The following is a 17,015-nucleotide window of genomic DNA, read 5'->3' on the forward strand; positions in this document are numbered from 1 at the left end:
ATTCAAATTTACGACCCTAGTTGGTTTAGCCACTGGAAAAGTCAGCAACCTTCCCGCTAGCCATGATTGGCTGAAAAAATGAGTGGGCTGGACATGTCGATAGATGAGTTGGGATTGGTCTGCCATATAGCATGCTTCTATCTATTTGAGCTGGTCAGTTTGTGTAGGTAATCCTGTCTAACGCTGCTTTAAAAAAATGTATTGCGTCTTGGAACTGCATAAGTGTTTCTCTTCACTTTTTGGAGGACCGAGTTTTGAAATCAGTGGAATTAGACTATGATAGCTAAGGAGTTGGGGAAAACACCAGTCTCCGTATTACATCTTCAAACTAAGGGCAACCATGGCATCCTTGACAGGGAGAAGCATCCATCTATGAGGTATACGGGCAAGATAGTCTAGCTAGCTACATTTTAAGATATTACACATTTCTAATTTTGACAGAAAGTCATTTCTATTTCATGTTAAAGTGTTCTGTTAGTACTCGTATCATAGAGCCATTTGCTTTGCTAGTTATAGCCTAATGTTAGCTAGCTAACATTGAACCTGGTTGGTTAGTTACCTGCAGATTCATGCAGGGTAGTAACATCATGAGTTGGGACTGTTTCATTGTTTACCTAGCTACATGTCTTAACAAAAGACTCCACTATGCAAGTAACTATTTCAATAGAATGTCACTGCGACAACTGTTGATAAACGTAGCTGGTAAATCCGCTCTGGCTATCTACTCCGATTTCAGAGCACTCTCGTCTGTGTGCCAGATCGCAGAATAACTGACGAATTTACGAACACTCAACACCCATAAACGTTCGCAAAAAATAGTCAATTGTTGCCAGCAGCACAGTTGCATTCATCAACGCTCTGGATAACAAACAGCCTATCCAGCTCTGCTAGGGCGAGCAGTTCTCTCCTTTGTGTCTGGAAGTACCTAGCAAGCTAGCCAAAGTTAGCCAGTTAACTTGATCGCTTGACTGTTGTTATTAGGACAGAACACTCGGATCAACCAGAAGAGATGGGTGGGGCAAAAGCTTAAGAGGGTGTGAACGATGCTGAAATGGGTGTAGACAAAGAAGAGCTCTTCACTAGATACCAAAACATTCAAAGGCCATTTTCTCAAAAGTTACAAGCTTGTCAACTTTCAAAGCAGAATTACTTTCCCATTGTTCCTCAAATGCAGTGTACGACATATCATTTTGTAGCTCTGATTCTCTGCTTTTATCACCTGTTTAAAAAAAAACAGTTTCAAATTGTGCTACATAAGACAAATCAAGGGGATCGGTCACATATACACCCAGTCAGACCATCTCCTGTCACATTCATGTACATATGGATAGTCCAGGTTGATCTTTTCTTGGGCTACATGGGAGATTTATTACAGAAGTGCAACGAAATCAAAGGAAGAGATGGACAGCAGTATGACAACCGATACAACAGAGGAAGACTGACTGTGGGGTGGGGGGAATATGTTCAGTACACAGTAACAATGGTTATTAATAGAAAAAGACAGACACGGACTTACTCTCTGACATGACAGGCAGTCGATAAGTCATTGAACCTAACTATCTGCCCTGAGAGCTTTCATATAACATGGTCTTTATGGATAATAATACCACATTAAAACAAAACATGACATCTGAGTTTGTTTCAATCAATAAAAACAGGAAGAGTCAGCCCCTGTGATCTTTAGTCATAGTGACCTCTACGAGGTCAGATGTTATCACGAGAGACAGACATCCTCCAACACCACTATATCCATCCTCCAACACCACTATATCCATTCCCCTATATACAACACATGTCATATCAACTGATTGCAATTACTAATATTACATGGATCTACTGTAGTTGTCTGATGTTTGGGGGCATTACGGTGTCCATACTACATTTTTGTCATTTAACAGACGCTCTTATCCAGAGGGAACATCGACAGATGTTTCACCTAGTCGGCTCGGGAGATTCGAACCAGCAACCTTTCGGTTATTGGCTCAACACTCTTAACCGCTAGGCTACCCACCACCTTTTTATATCAGGACAGCCTCAGTCTCAGCAGGAGTTTCTTCCGTCTAGCAGCCGGTGCAGTAGTTCAGTATCCACTGATAGTCACATGGTCATGTTTTTGTCCAGTGGTTTGTTTCCATAGCTCCTGTTGTTGCAGGTTGTTGAAGGTTGAGTCCTCTTCTAATGTACATGTGAGTCTTACGCCATGACGTCACAAATCACTCAATGTTATCATAGAGTGGCACAGTCAATGTCAGAGTTGATGACGTCATTTGTGGACCTAGACGACACCCAACTACTTTTACACCCGTGACAAAGTTAGCTGCTATTTAGAATCGACAAGCAAAAAGTAAACCGTGGGTATGTACAGTACGCAAACGTATAATATAGTGAAAGTAAAATGGTTAGAATAGGATAAGAAGGACCTGGTCACAGTGAAACATCTCTGTATTTACACAGGTACTTTAACAATGCTACATCATGTCACAAAGTCCAGAAAGTCCAGTGAAGCTCTAACGGTCGTAGAATGCATGCCCAGGAATCCAAAGATCAAAGGTCAAGTTGATATTATAATGAGATATCTGGATGTCATGGCAACAAACAGGAACAACTTCAGTTAAGCTGGAACCAAGCAGAGGAGAGGGACTATGGAGAACCCTTGCATTGATGTTCAGTGTACATCTATTTACATTAAAATCCATTTTCTCAAATATACTCCAGAGTAATCTGGATAGAACATGTAAGGCTTGTTTCCCGTACACAGCATTGGCCTAGTCGTGTACTACAAAGCATGCTGAATGGAGATTCTCCATTCTCCATCCAAGTGGTTCTTAGTCCAGACCTAGACCTAATCTGTTGTCATGACGTTGGCCTGGGGGTAGGTTTATGACAGTCCTAAATACCTCTCCCCCCCTTTTTCCTCTCTCTACCCTACCGATGTTACATTTGAAAACACCTTGGTTAATAGAGATTCTGGGAACATCCGAAGGTGGGGGGAAATGAACTATATTCTGGTAATCCGACAAATTGAACATAGGCGGTGGTACTTAATGAATATGATGTCAGTTCGGTTGTCATCTGAGACATTCTCATCAATGATAAGATGACATAAACTCTACAGTAGAAAGTTTACACATCAGAGTTATTGGATTCACATGGAATTGTTGTTCAATTTAAATGTTTGTGATTTTAGCTTCTAAAATGTGAGATTTGGGTTTTCACGAGTGAATTAGGCCCGACTCAGTGGCCCGCCCACGTGAAGAGACATAGGTTGTAAACTATGAAACACACCCCGTTTCTCCCTTCCTATATAAAGCCTTGACGACAATATAACCTTCTGTTCCGAAGATGTGAGGACGACGGTCCGATGTCAGAATGGTTCAGATAATAATTGCGAATGGTATGAACTTTGAACTCTTATTCACTACAGAAGTGATACTGCCTAGCCGTTGAGTTAGCAACAGCCGCTGCAAACGAGGGTCAGGAAGGAACAGACAGAGTATCCCGTCTATCACAAAACAACGTTACTACAACGTATCCAATTGACCACCAGAGACATTCTTCAAAGGACAAAGTTTGGCAACACGGCCTTCTATCTACCACCAACCTACTGAAGCGCAGCTCAGATAAATATTTATTGCATTTTCCTTTTCCAAATGGGCGGTAATTTAGAATACATAAGATATTGTATTTACGATAGCACAGCTTCGCCCTTTGTTCCTCAGTCTTCCCGCTCTTTCACTCAAACCCAGCCCCTTTTCTTTTGTGTAACAAGCTGTCATAACTGTTCCGCCCGACGTAATTTGTAATCAAGTTATGATTAATTATGTGTGTGTGTAATTCTGTGTGATTGGTTAGGTATTTAGTAAATAAATAATTAAACCCAATTTTCAACTGATTCAACTTGTTAGCCAGGGTTCATGAAGATAACCAAGAATTTACAACTTTCAGATGAGACTGAATTAATGTGACGATTAATATTGACTGCTATTGATGTAAAATATTACTAGGTCTTTATTCGGAAGATAACAGCTCTATAAATATTATTTCGTGGTGCCCCGACTCTCTAGTTAATTACATTTACATGATTAGCTCAATCAGGTAATATTAATTAGGGAGAAATTATTTTATAGAATAGCATGTCATATCACTTAATCCGGCATAGCCAAAGACACGACACTGTGTTTGGGGAAACTGGCCTATACGGTTTAATATATTGACACTATTTCTTTAGATAGTCCTTGGTGACGGCCTCCAAGAAGTTGGGAGCAGACATGAGGATGGTGAAGGTGCCGATGATGGAGAACAGAGTGAAGGCCACCAGACACAGCCTGTCCACCACGGCAGCAGCAAACTTCCACTCGCTGCAGATCGCCACTTCCTCATCTTGGTCCCTGAAGCGCTGGGCGATATACGACACCTCCTCCAGGATCTGAAAGACTTCCGGAGGAGTAAAGATCAACCCCCCTCCTCCTCCACCACCTCCTCTCCCTCTTCCAGCACCTCCCCCTGGGGGCTCAGCCTCCTCGCAGGTGGTCCCTTGGGCCAGTCCCCCCGACGCCACGCCGGAGTCGCTGGAGGTGGGACAGCGGGGGCTCTCCACAGCGTTGTAGCTGAAGTAGAGGCTCATGCTGCCGTTGGAAGTGCCAGTGGGGCAGGGGGCCTGGGAGAGGGGCGGGGTGAGGCCCATCACGGTGCCCATAGGTCCCATCTCGATGGAGCTGGCGCTGGAATGTTGCTGGGGAGGGTGGCCGTACTGGTAGCCAGCAGGTTTGCGCTCCTCACCTGGCTGTTTCATTCGCAGAAACCAGGCACACCAGTTCAACAGCACCACTCTGACCTGGACAGAGAGAAGAGGGGGTTGAGACTGAGACACACACACACAATGGCGACGATGATGATAACGATAATGATGATGAGGGATACGATGAAGACTGGGAGCGGGACTCACCCATCTGGGCATCTTGCCGCCCTGTGGGTCGTGGTGATGGAACTGCAGGACCAGAACAGTCACCACCACAGACAGACCCACTATCATCATTGTACTGGCAAAGTACTGAGCTACAAAACAAAAGCCACAACCACATCAAACATTAACACAGTAACATCACACGTGATACAGACACTGACCAAAAGAAAAAGGAGATTGTGTGTCCCAAATGGCACTTGTCATGGCAAAAGCTGTGCACTCAATAGGGAATAGGTCGCCAGTTGAGTGTGTCCTTGTATATCAGTGGAAAATCAAGCAACCCAATAAAATAACAGCAGTAAAACAGAAGAGAAGGCCAACAACACCGAGCTTTATTGCCGAGTCATTGAGGGCACCTCATTAATGGGTTCTTTCAGGGGAGGGACTGGGGGGAGGCAGGGAGGGATGTGAGGGGAGCTTCACCCCATTCAAGCGTTAACTCAACACTGTTCTTACCCAAATATCTCAGCTCTGTAGCTGCCTCCCAGGCCAGTCACACACCCCTCCCTCTCTCTGTTAGCAAACAACCGCTAAACAGTTCAGACAAGAAGAAATGCTAGCAGGGCAAAATGCACATGACCCACTGTGGGATCAGGGGTTAGGGCTATCCTAGTCAGCTTAGGAAGAGGAAGATGAGGAAGATGGGAAGGAAGAGGAAGAAGGAGGAGGGAGAAGGAGGAGGGAGGAAGAGAGGAAGTGGAGGAGGAGTGAAATAGAGAAGACAGAGGAAGAGTATGGTGAAAGGTAAGGGAGAGAGCAGGAGAAAAGAGGAGGAGGAAAACACGGAAGCAGAACACAAACTAAGATAAGTATGAGAAAGAGGAGGAGGTGGATCCAGGAGAAGAGTTGGATTCTAATAAGGAAGAGTTGGATGAAGACACCAGATAGCAGTCCTGCCAGAGTCTGATCCAGCAGAGTGGAGGTGGGAAGTGCAGAGATGCCCCTACAGACCTACAGAGTGCTGACTAACACTGCCCTTCACTTAGAACTCTACCCAGCCCATCCCCATCGGAGCCTGTCAGCAGCTTCACATTCACACACACAAATCTACATGAGCGTGTTCGAGTGAGACACACAGAGATGGATCAGGCCAGGGAAGGGTAGGATGGGGGTGGAGATGAGAGAGGGTGCTGACGTTACCACTTTTTGGGTATAGTGGGACCTCATCAGTACCCTGACTGTGGTTCAGTGTCTCGAGGCCCAAAAAAACACATTCAACCGATAATCACCAACGTGGATTTGACGGATCAGGTGTGTTAGTGCTGGTCTGGAACAAAAGCCTGCAAACACTATGGCCTTCTAGCAGCAGGAGTGAGAAACACTGCTGTATAATGTATAAACAGACTGAAATGTACAGGCAGCTTCTGGAGTATAACTCACTGGCAGACAAACGCGCTGTGTAGTTCATAGAAAAAACGGGCATCATTCATTTTTATTTGACTCCTCAAAGTTTGAGCGCTGAGCCTCCCTGCTGATCAATGGGACATCAAATCTGATTGATTACGTCATAAACACAACTAACAGTTTCTGGCGCTAATACAAATGCACAGATATATACATGGTAAACAAATGTAGGACTATTTTGCAGGAAGATGCATAGAACCTGCATAGGTCGACAGACACAGACACACACACACATACACTCCTCATGAGCCTCCACACCAGAGAGCTGATTGCTGAATTAGTGAGCGTTTTACCCTCATATCACGAGTGTCTCATCACAGCAGCTGAAGCCTTTGAAGTTCTCTCTCAGAACTTTAGCCCCTAAAGGTTACTCATCTCCCTCCCTCCCTCCATCCAGCCTTCCATTCTGCTCTTCTCCCTCTCCTCACGGGGAGCCTGGCTTGCCCTTCTTCCTCTCCTCAAGGGGAGCCTGGCTTGCTCCTCATCCTCTCCTCAAGGGGAGCCTGGCTTGCTCCTCATCCTCTCCTCAAGGGGAGCCTGGCTTGCTCCTCATCCTCTCCTCACGGGGAGGCTGGCTTGTCACAGCCTACTAATAACGGTGACAGTATCATCGCCATTGTCCGTCAGTTCCAACACCGTCCTGCTCCATCATAACATTAAGGGATTGACACTGACATACTGGGCGTATATCACAGGAGGCTGGTGGCACATTCATTGGGGAGGACGTACTCGTGGTAATAGCTGGAGCAGAATAGGTGGAATGGTGAAAAATAATCTGATGCAGCCGAAACGCGTCAGATTTTTGTCATTTTGTTTCCATTGAACAAAGCCATACAAATAAAGGCATTTTAATTAATGATATGCAGAGTGCCTTGGTCCTCCCTTCTTTTTGATAATCAATGTAAAGGGCTTTGAAAACAAAAAGGCTTGGTAGAGTATATGCTCAGTGCTCCATTGACATTTCACATCCAATCTGGTTTGAGTTTAGTGGGACTAACATTTGATTTTCAACTGGACAATGACCCAAAACACACCTCCAGGCGGTGTAATGACTGTTTGACCAAGAAGGAGAGTCATATGGTGCTGCATCAGACGACCTGGCCTCCACAATCACCTGACCTCAACCCAATTGAGATGTATTTGGGATGAGTTGGACTGCAGAGTGAAGTAAAAGCAGCCAACAAGTGCTCAGCATATGTGGGAACTCCTTCAAGACTGTTGGGAAAGCATTCCAGGTGATGCTGGTTGAGAGAATGCCAAGAGTGTGAAAAACTGTCATCAAGGCAAAGGGTGGCTAATTGTTTGGTTACTACATGATTACATATGTGTTATTTCATAGTTTTGATGTCTTCACAATTATTCTACAATGTAGAAAATAGTAAAAATAAAGAAAAACCCTTGAATGAGTAGGTGTGTCCAAACTTTTGATTGGTACTGTATGATTTTGATTGGACACCCTAGTACATAGGCTCTCAGTCCTCAATGACAATAATAAGGTATTAATGTACCGCTTAGTCAAACCTAGCGAGGCCCTCAGAGGATCACAGACTGTATAAACATACACATTAACACAAGATTTGCACACACACATTAATACAAACACACACTCTCTGGCTTTACACTCTCTAATGCACAGCCAATCAAACGAAACCATAAGAGGACAGAGGGTAATGTATATAACACACACACACACACACACAGAACCCACCGATGAGAGGCACAGAGTCTGAGGTGGCGGGCATGATCTCAGCAACCAGTAGCATGAAGACTGTTAGAGAGAGCAAGACCGTGATACCTGGAGAGAGACGGAGAGAGACAGAGAGACAGAGGCAGAGAGAGAGCGAGACAGAGAGAAAAAGCGAGGGGGAGAAAGTGAGAGAGAGAGCAAGAATAAGTCCTTCTATCTGTTAAGTATAGCATGATAAAAGACAAGCAGGTCTAGAGAGAAAGGGGGGGGGGGTGCGAGCATGCGTGCATGTGAGTCTTTGCTGCCTCAGCCCAACCTGTCACAGTAATGTTCAGTGAAGTGTTATGCATGGCTAGCTGTGGACCAGTCAACACAGGACCAGAGGTGATGCCCAGGTGAGCTGATGATGTCATAAGATGTTAAACATGCAGCGACAGTCAGGGAATAAACAAACCACTGTCGTCCTTCATAAGTAATCAGCTCGCCTGCTGTGCCTGTTTATGGCTGAAGCACTGCTACTGACTACTGGGTTGTTGTAAACACACATTTCTATTAGTGATCGGGGAAAATAACTTAAATCAGTTCTACCAAATTTCTATCAACATGTTAAATGTGCAACCAGAGGGAAAACAATTCTAGATCACCTGTACTCCACACACAGAGACGCATACAAAGCTCTCCCTCGCCCTCCATTTGGTAAATCCGAGCACAACTCTATCCTCCTGATTCCTTCTTACAAGCAAAAATTAAAGCAGGAAGCACCAGTGACTCGGTCTATAAAAAAGTGGTCAGATGAAGCAGATGCTAAACTACAGGACTGCTTTGCTATTACAGACTGGAACATGTTCCGGGATTCTTCCGATGACATTGAGGAGTACAACACATTAGTCACTGGCTTTATCAATAAGTGCATTGAGGATGTCGTCCCCACAGTGACTGAACGTACGTACCCCAACCAGAACCCATGGATTACGGGCAACATTCGCACTGAGCTAAAGGGTACAGCTGACGCTTTCAAGGTGCGGGACTCTAACCCGGAAGCTTACAAAAAATCCTGCTATGCCCTGCGACGAACCATCAAACAGCCAAAGCGTCAATACAGGGCTAAGATTGAATCATACTACACCGGCTCCAATGCTCGTCTTATGTGGCAGGGCTTGCAAACTATTACAGACTACAAAGGGATAGCACAGCCGTGAGCTGCCCAGTGACACGAGCCTACCAGACGAGCTAAATCACTTCTATGCTCGCTTCGAGGCAAGCAACACTGAGGCATGCATGGACAACTGTGTGCTCACACTCTACGATAGCCGACGTGAGTAAGACCTTTCAACAGGTCAACATACACAAGGCTTCGGGGCCAGACGGATTACCAGGACCTGTGCTCCGGGCATGTGCTGCCCAATTGGCAGATGTCTTCACTGACATTTTCAACATGTTCCTGATTGAGTCTGTAATACCAACATGTTTCAAGCAGACAACCATAGTCCCTGTGCCCCAGAACACAAAGGCAACCTGCCTAAATGACTACAGACCCGTAGCACTCATGTCCGTAGCCATGAAGTGCTTTGAAAGGTTGGCAATGGCTCACATCAACACCATTATCCCAGAAACCCTAGACCCACTCCAATTTGCATACCGCCCAAACAGATCCACAGATGATGCAATCTCTATTGCACCCCACACTGCCCTTTCCCACCTGTACAAAAGGAACACTTATGTGAGAATGCTATTCATTGTCTACAGCTCAGCGTTCAACACCATAGTACCCGCAAAGCTCATCACTAAGCTAAGGATCATGGGACTAAACATCTCCCTCTGCAACTGGATCCTGGACTTCCTAACGGGCCACCCCCAGGTGGTGAGGGTAGGTATAGCAACACATCTGCCACGCTGATCCTCAACACTGGAGCTCCCCAGGGTAGCGTGCTCAGTCCTCTCCTGTACTCCCTGTTCACCCACGACTGCATGGCCAGGCACAACTCCGACACCATCATTAAGCTTGCAGACGACAACAGTGATCACAGACAACGACGAGACAGCCACACTAGGGAGGAGATCCGAGACCTGGCCGGGTGGTGCAAGAATAACAGCCCATCCCTCAACGTAACCAATATTAAGGAGATGATTGTGAACTACAGGAAAAAGGAGGACCGAGCATGCCCCCATTCTCATCGACGGGGCTGTAGTGGAGCAGGTTGAGAGCTTCGAGTTCCTTGGTGTCCACATAGACTGTTCTCTCTACTACCGCATGGCAAGCGGTACTGGAGTGCCAATTCTAAGACAAAAAGGCTTCTCAACAGTTTTTACCCCCAAGCCATAAGACTCCTGAGCAGGTAATCAAATGGCTACCCGGACTATTTGCATTGTGTGCCTCCCCCAACCCCTCTTTTACACTGCTGCTACTCTCTTTTTATCATATATTCATAGTCACTTTAACTATACATTCATGTACACGCTACTTCAATTCATGTACACGCTCCTACACATTGGTTAACTGGGCTATCTGCATTGTGTCCCACCACCCACCAACTCCTCTTTTACACTACTGCTACTCTTTGTTCATCATATATGCATAGTCACTTTAACCATATCTACATGTACATACTACCTCAATCAGCCTGACTAACCGGTGTCTGTATGTAGCCTCGCTACTGTATGTAGCCTCTCTACTGTACGTAGCCTCTCTACTGTACGTAGCCTCTCTACTGTACGTAGCCTCGCTACTGTACGTAGCCTCGCTACTGTATATAGCCTCTCTCCTGTATATAGCCTCTCTCCTGTATATAGCCTCTCTCCTGTATATAGCCTCTCTCCTGTATATAGCCTCTCTCCTGTATATAGCCTCTCTCCTGTATATATATATCGGCACATGTGACAAATACAATTTGATTTGAAATATGTATACAGTTACATATCGCAATAATATTTTGGACAATATTATATCGATACTTTGACCCCAAATATTAATTTGTAAAAAAATATATATAATAAAATATTTTTTTTGCTAGGTACAGTAGCGTTAGACAGCACTAGTTGGCTGTACCTCCGGCAAAATTCTGGTAGAGCGAGCGAGATAAGATTGTCAGACTTATAGCCTCTTGGCTAAACTGACTTGTTAGACTGACAGTTTAGGCAAGTTACCAATTGGAAGAGATTACAGGTAACTGCTGACCCTGCGATATCTATTAATAAACCTGACAGAAGTCCAGTATAGATAGTACTCCGTAACATACAAAAATCCAAGATGGCTTCCCGGCGTTCCTTCCTTACCCAGGGAGATCTTCTCTCCGGAGTCGGCGGGCAGCAGAAAGACCAGCAGGGCCAGGCCAGAGATGAGGACACAGGGGATGAGCAGGTTGAGACCGTAATAGAGGGTTCGTCTTCGCATGGTGACGGTGAAGGTGACGTCAGGGTAGGGCTCCTTACAGCAGTCATAGTACAGCTCATTACGCTTGGCAGGGACTCCTAGGAGACACACACACACACACACACACATTAAGAAACACAGAGGGGGGATTCAAAATCACTGCATTTACATTGATTCAACGATGGACTGTTCACATTTTCTTTGACACACACAAGTACGAACCACACAAGTACGAACCACACAAGTACGAACCACACATTTCAAAGGACATACAGGCAACAAATAACACAGGATGGGGATCTCCACACATTCTCAAACACGTGTCCCTTTAGCTAAGCAGAGTTAATCCCAGTAACATGCCCTCTCTGGCAGTGTGGAGTAAACATGAAATGTGCCATCGGGATCAGGTCTGACAACCCCCCCCCATACGCAGACACCCCCCTCAGGGACCCTCCACTGGCCCAGATGGGTCGCAACTGGCTGGGGTGACAGCCCCACCCCCTCTCCCACCCACCTCTATAGAGATAATGACAGAGGCATGGACATACATGCTGAGAGAGAGATTAACCACATCGTACCCACGAGGTCCCACTCTCCATTGGGTATGTAGGTAGACGTGTCCACGTCCAGCATCTGCAGGTCCAGCAGCCAGCCGTTGTGGGTCCACGAGCCAAACTTCAGGTCACACTTCTGGACGTCGAAGGGGAACCAGCGCACATCAATATAGCAGGTACTCTTCAGGATGCCCGGGGGGATGTACTGGCAGTAACCCGACGCATTGACCAGCACGTTGGTGTGGAAGGTGGCGTCAAATCTCTCATCGGCGCTGCAGGGAGAAGGAGAGAGAGCGATGCATCCCTTTAACCTGTGACATCTCAACAGATCCAAGTCAAAAAGTGTTACTTGTATATTTGTGATGCAAGACAGAATACAAGGAGACAGTGTGTATTAGAGAGAGAGAGAGAGAGAGAGAGAGAGAGAGAGAGAGAGAGAGAGAGAGAGAGAGAGAGAGAGAGAGAGAGAGAGAGAGAGAGAGAGAGAGAGAGAGAGAGAGAACAAGTAATTCTACCTGTTAAGTAAAGCATGATAAAAGACAAGCAGGTCTAGAGTGAAAGTGGTGGTATGTGTGTGCGAGCGTGCGTGCCTGGGTGCGTGTGAGTCTTTGCTGCCTCAGCCCAACCTGTCACAGTAATGTTCAGTGAAGTGTTATGCATGGCTAGCTGTGGACCAGCCAACACAGGACCAGAGGTGATGCCCAGGTGAGCTGATGATGTCATAAGATGTTAAACATGCAGCGACAGTCAGGGAATAAACAAACCACTGTCGTCCTTCATAAGTAATCAGCTCGCCTGCTGTGCCTGTTTATGGCTGAAGCACTGCTACCTACTACTGGGTTGTTGTAAACACACATTTCTATGGTAGAGCATATTACATATGTGTTTAGAGGTCAGCTAAAGCCCGAGTTAGAGAAGTTAAAACAGTCAGACAACCTGTCCTGTGTCAACACACACACCCTGTGAGTAACGTACACAGATCTACGTTGACACACACATAAACTAATTGCACTATAACAGTGACAAACGGTGCCCACAAACTGTTAGGGCCTACATAAAGTTGTCCCGACAGCAGAGTCCCAACAGCAGTCCCAACACCTTACCACCGCTACATCTGGCTATCAGCAGAGCCTTGTCTGGCAGCGAAACCATTCATTCAGTCTGCCTTTACTGCCTTTAAAAAATATATAGCTGATATGGCTGACTTGCTTTAACAAATGTGGGGTTTTTTTCAGACAATTGAGATGTACAAACTATGGCATAGGGGGAAGACAAGCAGTAAGAGGCAATCCGTGATTTTGATTAAAACATTAATGAGCGAGCTAGGACGGACATAGTCAGTATAACTATTAGGTCAGCACTTTTGAAATGTACAGCAAAAGAATTCAGAACATGGGACGTTCTTACAGTGTTCTCCCTGCATACAAAGTCAGAACTGTAGGATAAATAAAGGGGGCATATAAGCAGACAATGAAAGCTCGTACAATATTTGACGATTACATTTCTCAAAAACAGGTTATAGGCTACATATGCACCACCAAATCAGAAAAGTAGGCAAAATTAAGAGGTGAAAATAAACCAAATTATTAGGGTGAGGCACATGGGCTACTAACAGCTGACTACACAACATACACTTAGTATTACTTTCTAAGCTACAGTATACATATCTCCCTGGCATATTACAGAATTTATGCAGCAGCATATAATACATTTTTGGACTCCTCTTGTTTTGCTGTGCTCACTTGAACAGGAAGGTGGCGCAGCGGTCCCTCGTGGGCATATTTTGTCATCAAACTTTGATTGCTTTGCAATGATCTGAGAAAGCTTTAGTGAGTCCCATTGCTTTAGGACTTGGTCAGGGGGTTTAAGCATATCCCAGTTTTGGTCACCTAGCAGGATAAATTCAGACTTCGTGTAAGGGGCCAGGAGAGAGCTTAGAGCAGGAAGGGTACAGGCCGGTGCTGATAGAGGACGATAACACCCAGCAACAGTCAACAAAGAGCTATATGGTAAAGATGGCCACTCACCCACCTTTGGAAGATCTGTCTTGCCAAAAAAGGTTATAACCAGGAAGGTTAGAATCAGTATTCAAAACACTCTTCCTTAACCACGTCTCAGTAATGACCAACACATCTGGATTGGAGCTGTGAACCCACACTTTCAATTGATTTGATCCATTTTAGGAAATAAGCTTCTAGTGTTAATGTGCAGTAAACCTAGGCTTTTATTGAGAGCAGAAATCAGTGAAGCAGATATCAGAGCACAGTCAGAATTGGGGCTAGCAACAGTAGATGGGTGTACATGCACATTTCCAGATATCATCAGCAGAAATACAATCAAGGCACGACAGAGGACTAGGAGATCTATGCAGGGTTGATTTATGACATTTGAATGTGCATTAGATGGCTACAAGATCATATTGTACAGCAATTGTATAAGGTAACATGAATACAAAGCCGTCGAGAGGTGGTTGGAATAGAATGGGAGGCCAAAAGTCTGTGTAACCAACAGAGTCAGAGTCCCGAGTGTGGGAACAAACATAGTCTGTCCCACAGTTGGGTAAACAAGAAAGCTCATAGTCAACAAAGCATGCAGGAGTCATGAGGCAAATAACAAAATGTACAAGAAAAGAACGACTTGGGGGTAGCCATTGTAAGTTCAGAGTCACTCGCCTCAACAGTACCTGTGTGCTGGAGGCGCTTGAAAGCTCGGGAGACATTGAGCCTTCTTGGATGGGCACTTCTAATGTAACTCTACGGCAGCATCCAAGGGGCTTGAATTTTCAAGCATCCCCATGAATGACGGAACACGGCGCAACGCTCCGTATTTTCTGCTGGCTTGCCCCACCACCACAGAAAGCACTGAGCTCGGCTGAAACACCTGCATTTTGGAGCTGCCTTACTCAGATGAACAAAAAAAAGAGACCATGTTTGTATGCAGCTTTATGAACTAAATTATATACACTACCGTTCAAACGTTTGGGGTCACTTAGAAATGTCCTTGTTTTTGAAAGAAAGCACATTTTTTGTCCATTAAAATAACATCAAATTGATCAGAAATACAGTGTAGACATTGTTAATGTTGTAAATTACCTTTGTTGCTGGAAAAGGCTGATATTTCATGGAATATCTACACAGGCATACAGAGGCCCTTTATCAGCAACCATCACTCCTGTGTTCCAATGGCACGTTGTGTTAGCGAATCCAAGTTTATCACTTTAAAAAGCTAACTGATCATTAGAAAACCCTTTTGCAATTATGCTAGCACAGCTGAAAACTGTTATGCTGATTAAAGAGGCAATAAAACTGGCCTTCTTTAGACAAGTTGAGTATCTGGAGCATAAGCATTTCTGCATTTGATTACAGGCTCAAAATGGCCAGAAACAAAGAACTTTCTTCTGAAACTTGTCAGTCTATTCTTGTTCTGAGAAATGAATGCTATTCCATGCAAGAAATTGCCAAGAAACTGAAGATCTCGTACAACGCTGTGTACTACTCCCTTCACAGAACAGCGCAATCTGGTTCTAGGGTTAGGGTTGAACCGGGATGTGGACATGAAGCTAGGGTTAGGGTTGAACCGAGATGTGGGCATGAAGCTAGGATTAGGGTTGAACCAGGATGTGGACATGAAGCTATGGTTAGGGTTGAACCAGGATGTGGACATGAAGCTAGGGTTAGGGTTGAGGCTAGGGTTGAACCAGGATGTGGACATGAAGCTAGGGTTAGGGTTGAACCAGAATGTGATCATGAAGCTAGGGTTAGGGTTGAACCAGAATGTGATCATGAAGCTAGGATTAGGGTTGAGGCTAGGGTTGAACCAGGATGTGGACATGAAGCTAGGGTTAGGGTTGAACCAGAATGTGATCATGAAGCTAGGGTTAGGGTTGAACCAGAATGTGATCATGAAGCTAGGGTTAGGGTTGAACCAGAATGTGATCATGAAGCTAGGGTTAGGGTTGAGGCTAGGGTTGAACCAGGATGTGGACATGAAGCTAGGGTTAGGGTTGAACCAGAATGTGATCATGAAGCTAGGGTTAGGGTTGAGGTTAGTGTTGAACCAGGATGTGGACATGAAGCTAGGGTTAGGGTTGAACCAGAATGTGATCATGAAGCTAGGGTTAGGGTTGAACCAGAATGTGATCATGAAGCTAGGATTAGGGTTGAGGCTAGGGTTGAACCAGGATGTGGACATGAAGCTAGGGTTAGGGTTGAACCAGGATGTGGACATGAAGCTAGGGTTAGGGTTGAGGCTAGGGTTGAACCAGGATGTGGACATGAAGCTAGGGTTAGGGTTGAACCAGGATGTGGACATGAAGCTAGGGTTAGGGTTGAACCAGGATGTGGACATGAAGCTAGGGTTAGGGTTGAACCAGGATGTGGACATGAAGCTAGGGTTAGGGTTGAACCAGAATGTGATCATGAAGCTAGGGTTAGGTTTGAACCAGGATGTGGGCATGAAGCTAGGGTTAGGGTTGAGGCTAGGGTTAGGGTTGAACCGAGATGTGGGCATGAAGCTATGGTTAGAGTTGAGGCTGGGGTTAGGGTTGAACCAGGATGTGATCATGAAGCTAGGATTAGGGTTGAGGCTAGGGTTGAACCAGGATGTGGACATGAAGCTAGGGTTAGGGTTGAGGCTAGGGTTGAACCAGGATGTGGACATGAAGCTAGGGTTAGGGTTGAGGTTAGTGTTGAACCAGGATGTGGACATGAAGCTAGGGTTAGGGTTGAACCAGAATGTGATCATGAAGCTAGGGTTAGGGTTGAACCAGAATGTGATCATGAAGCTAGGATTAGGGTTGAGGCTAGGGTTGAACCAGGATGTGGACATGAAGCTAGGGTTAGGGTTGAACCAGAATGTGATCATGAAGCTAGGGTTAGGGTTGAACCAGAATGTGATCATGAAGCTAGGATTAGGGTTGAGGCTAGGGTTGAACCAGGATGTGGACATGAAGCTAGGGTTAGGGTTGAACCAGAATGTGATCATGAAGCTAGGGTTAGGGTTGAACCAGAATGTGATCATGAAGCTAGGATTAGGGTT

The 17,015-nt window shown here is 45.3% G+C and overlaps 1 protein-coding gene across 5 annotated transcripts in view; it reads right to left on the minus strand.

Moving 5' to 3' along the window:
* Positions 1–4,050: 4,050 nt before the first annotated feature.
* LOC124011443 (neuronal acetylcholine receptor subunit alpha-7-like) overlaps positions 4,051–17,015 on the minus strand; it is a 73,960-nt gene continuing 60,995 nt past the window's right edge. For 4 of the 5 annotated variants that reach the window (XM_046324837.1, XM_046324836.1, XM_046324838.1 and 1 more), the window contains 5 exons: positions 12,003–12,250; positions 11,328–11,522; positions 8,076–8,162; positions 4,946–5,055; positions 4,051–4,834 (listed from right to left, as the gene is read on the minus strand). In XM_046324837.1, coding sequence (XP_046180793.1) covers positions 4,217–4,834; positions 4,946–5,055; positions 8,076–8,162; positions 11,328–11,522; positions 12,003–12,250 — 1,258 coding nt within the window. In that variant the 3' untranslated portion in view covers positions 4,051–4,216. The remainder of the gene's footprint in view (positions 4,835–4,945; positions 5,056–8,075; positions 8,163–11,327; positions 11,523–12,002; positions 12,251–17,015) is intronic. The other variant, XM_046324839.1, reaches the window with a different exon arrangement.

Source organism: Oncorhynchus gorbuscha, linkage group LG23 (assembly GCF_021184085.1).
Source record: "Oncorhynchus gorbuscha isolate QuinsamMale2020 ecotype Even-year linkage group LG23, OgorEven_v1.0, whole genome shotgun sequence".
NCBI classification, from domain to species: Eukaryota; Metazoa; Chordata; class Actinopteri; order Salmoniformes; family Salmonidae; genus Oncorhynchus; species Oncorhynchus gorbuscha.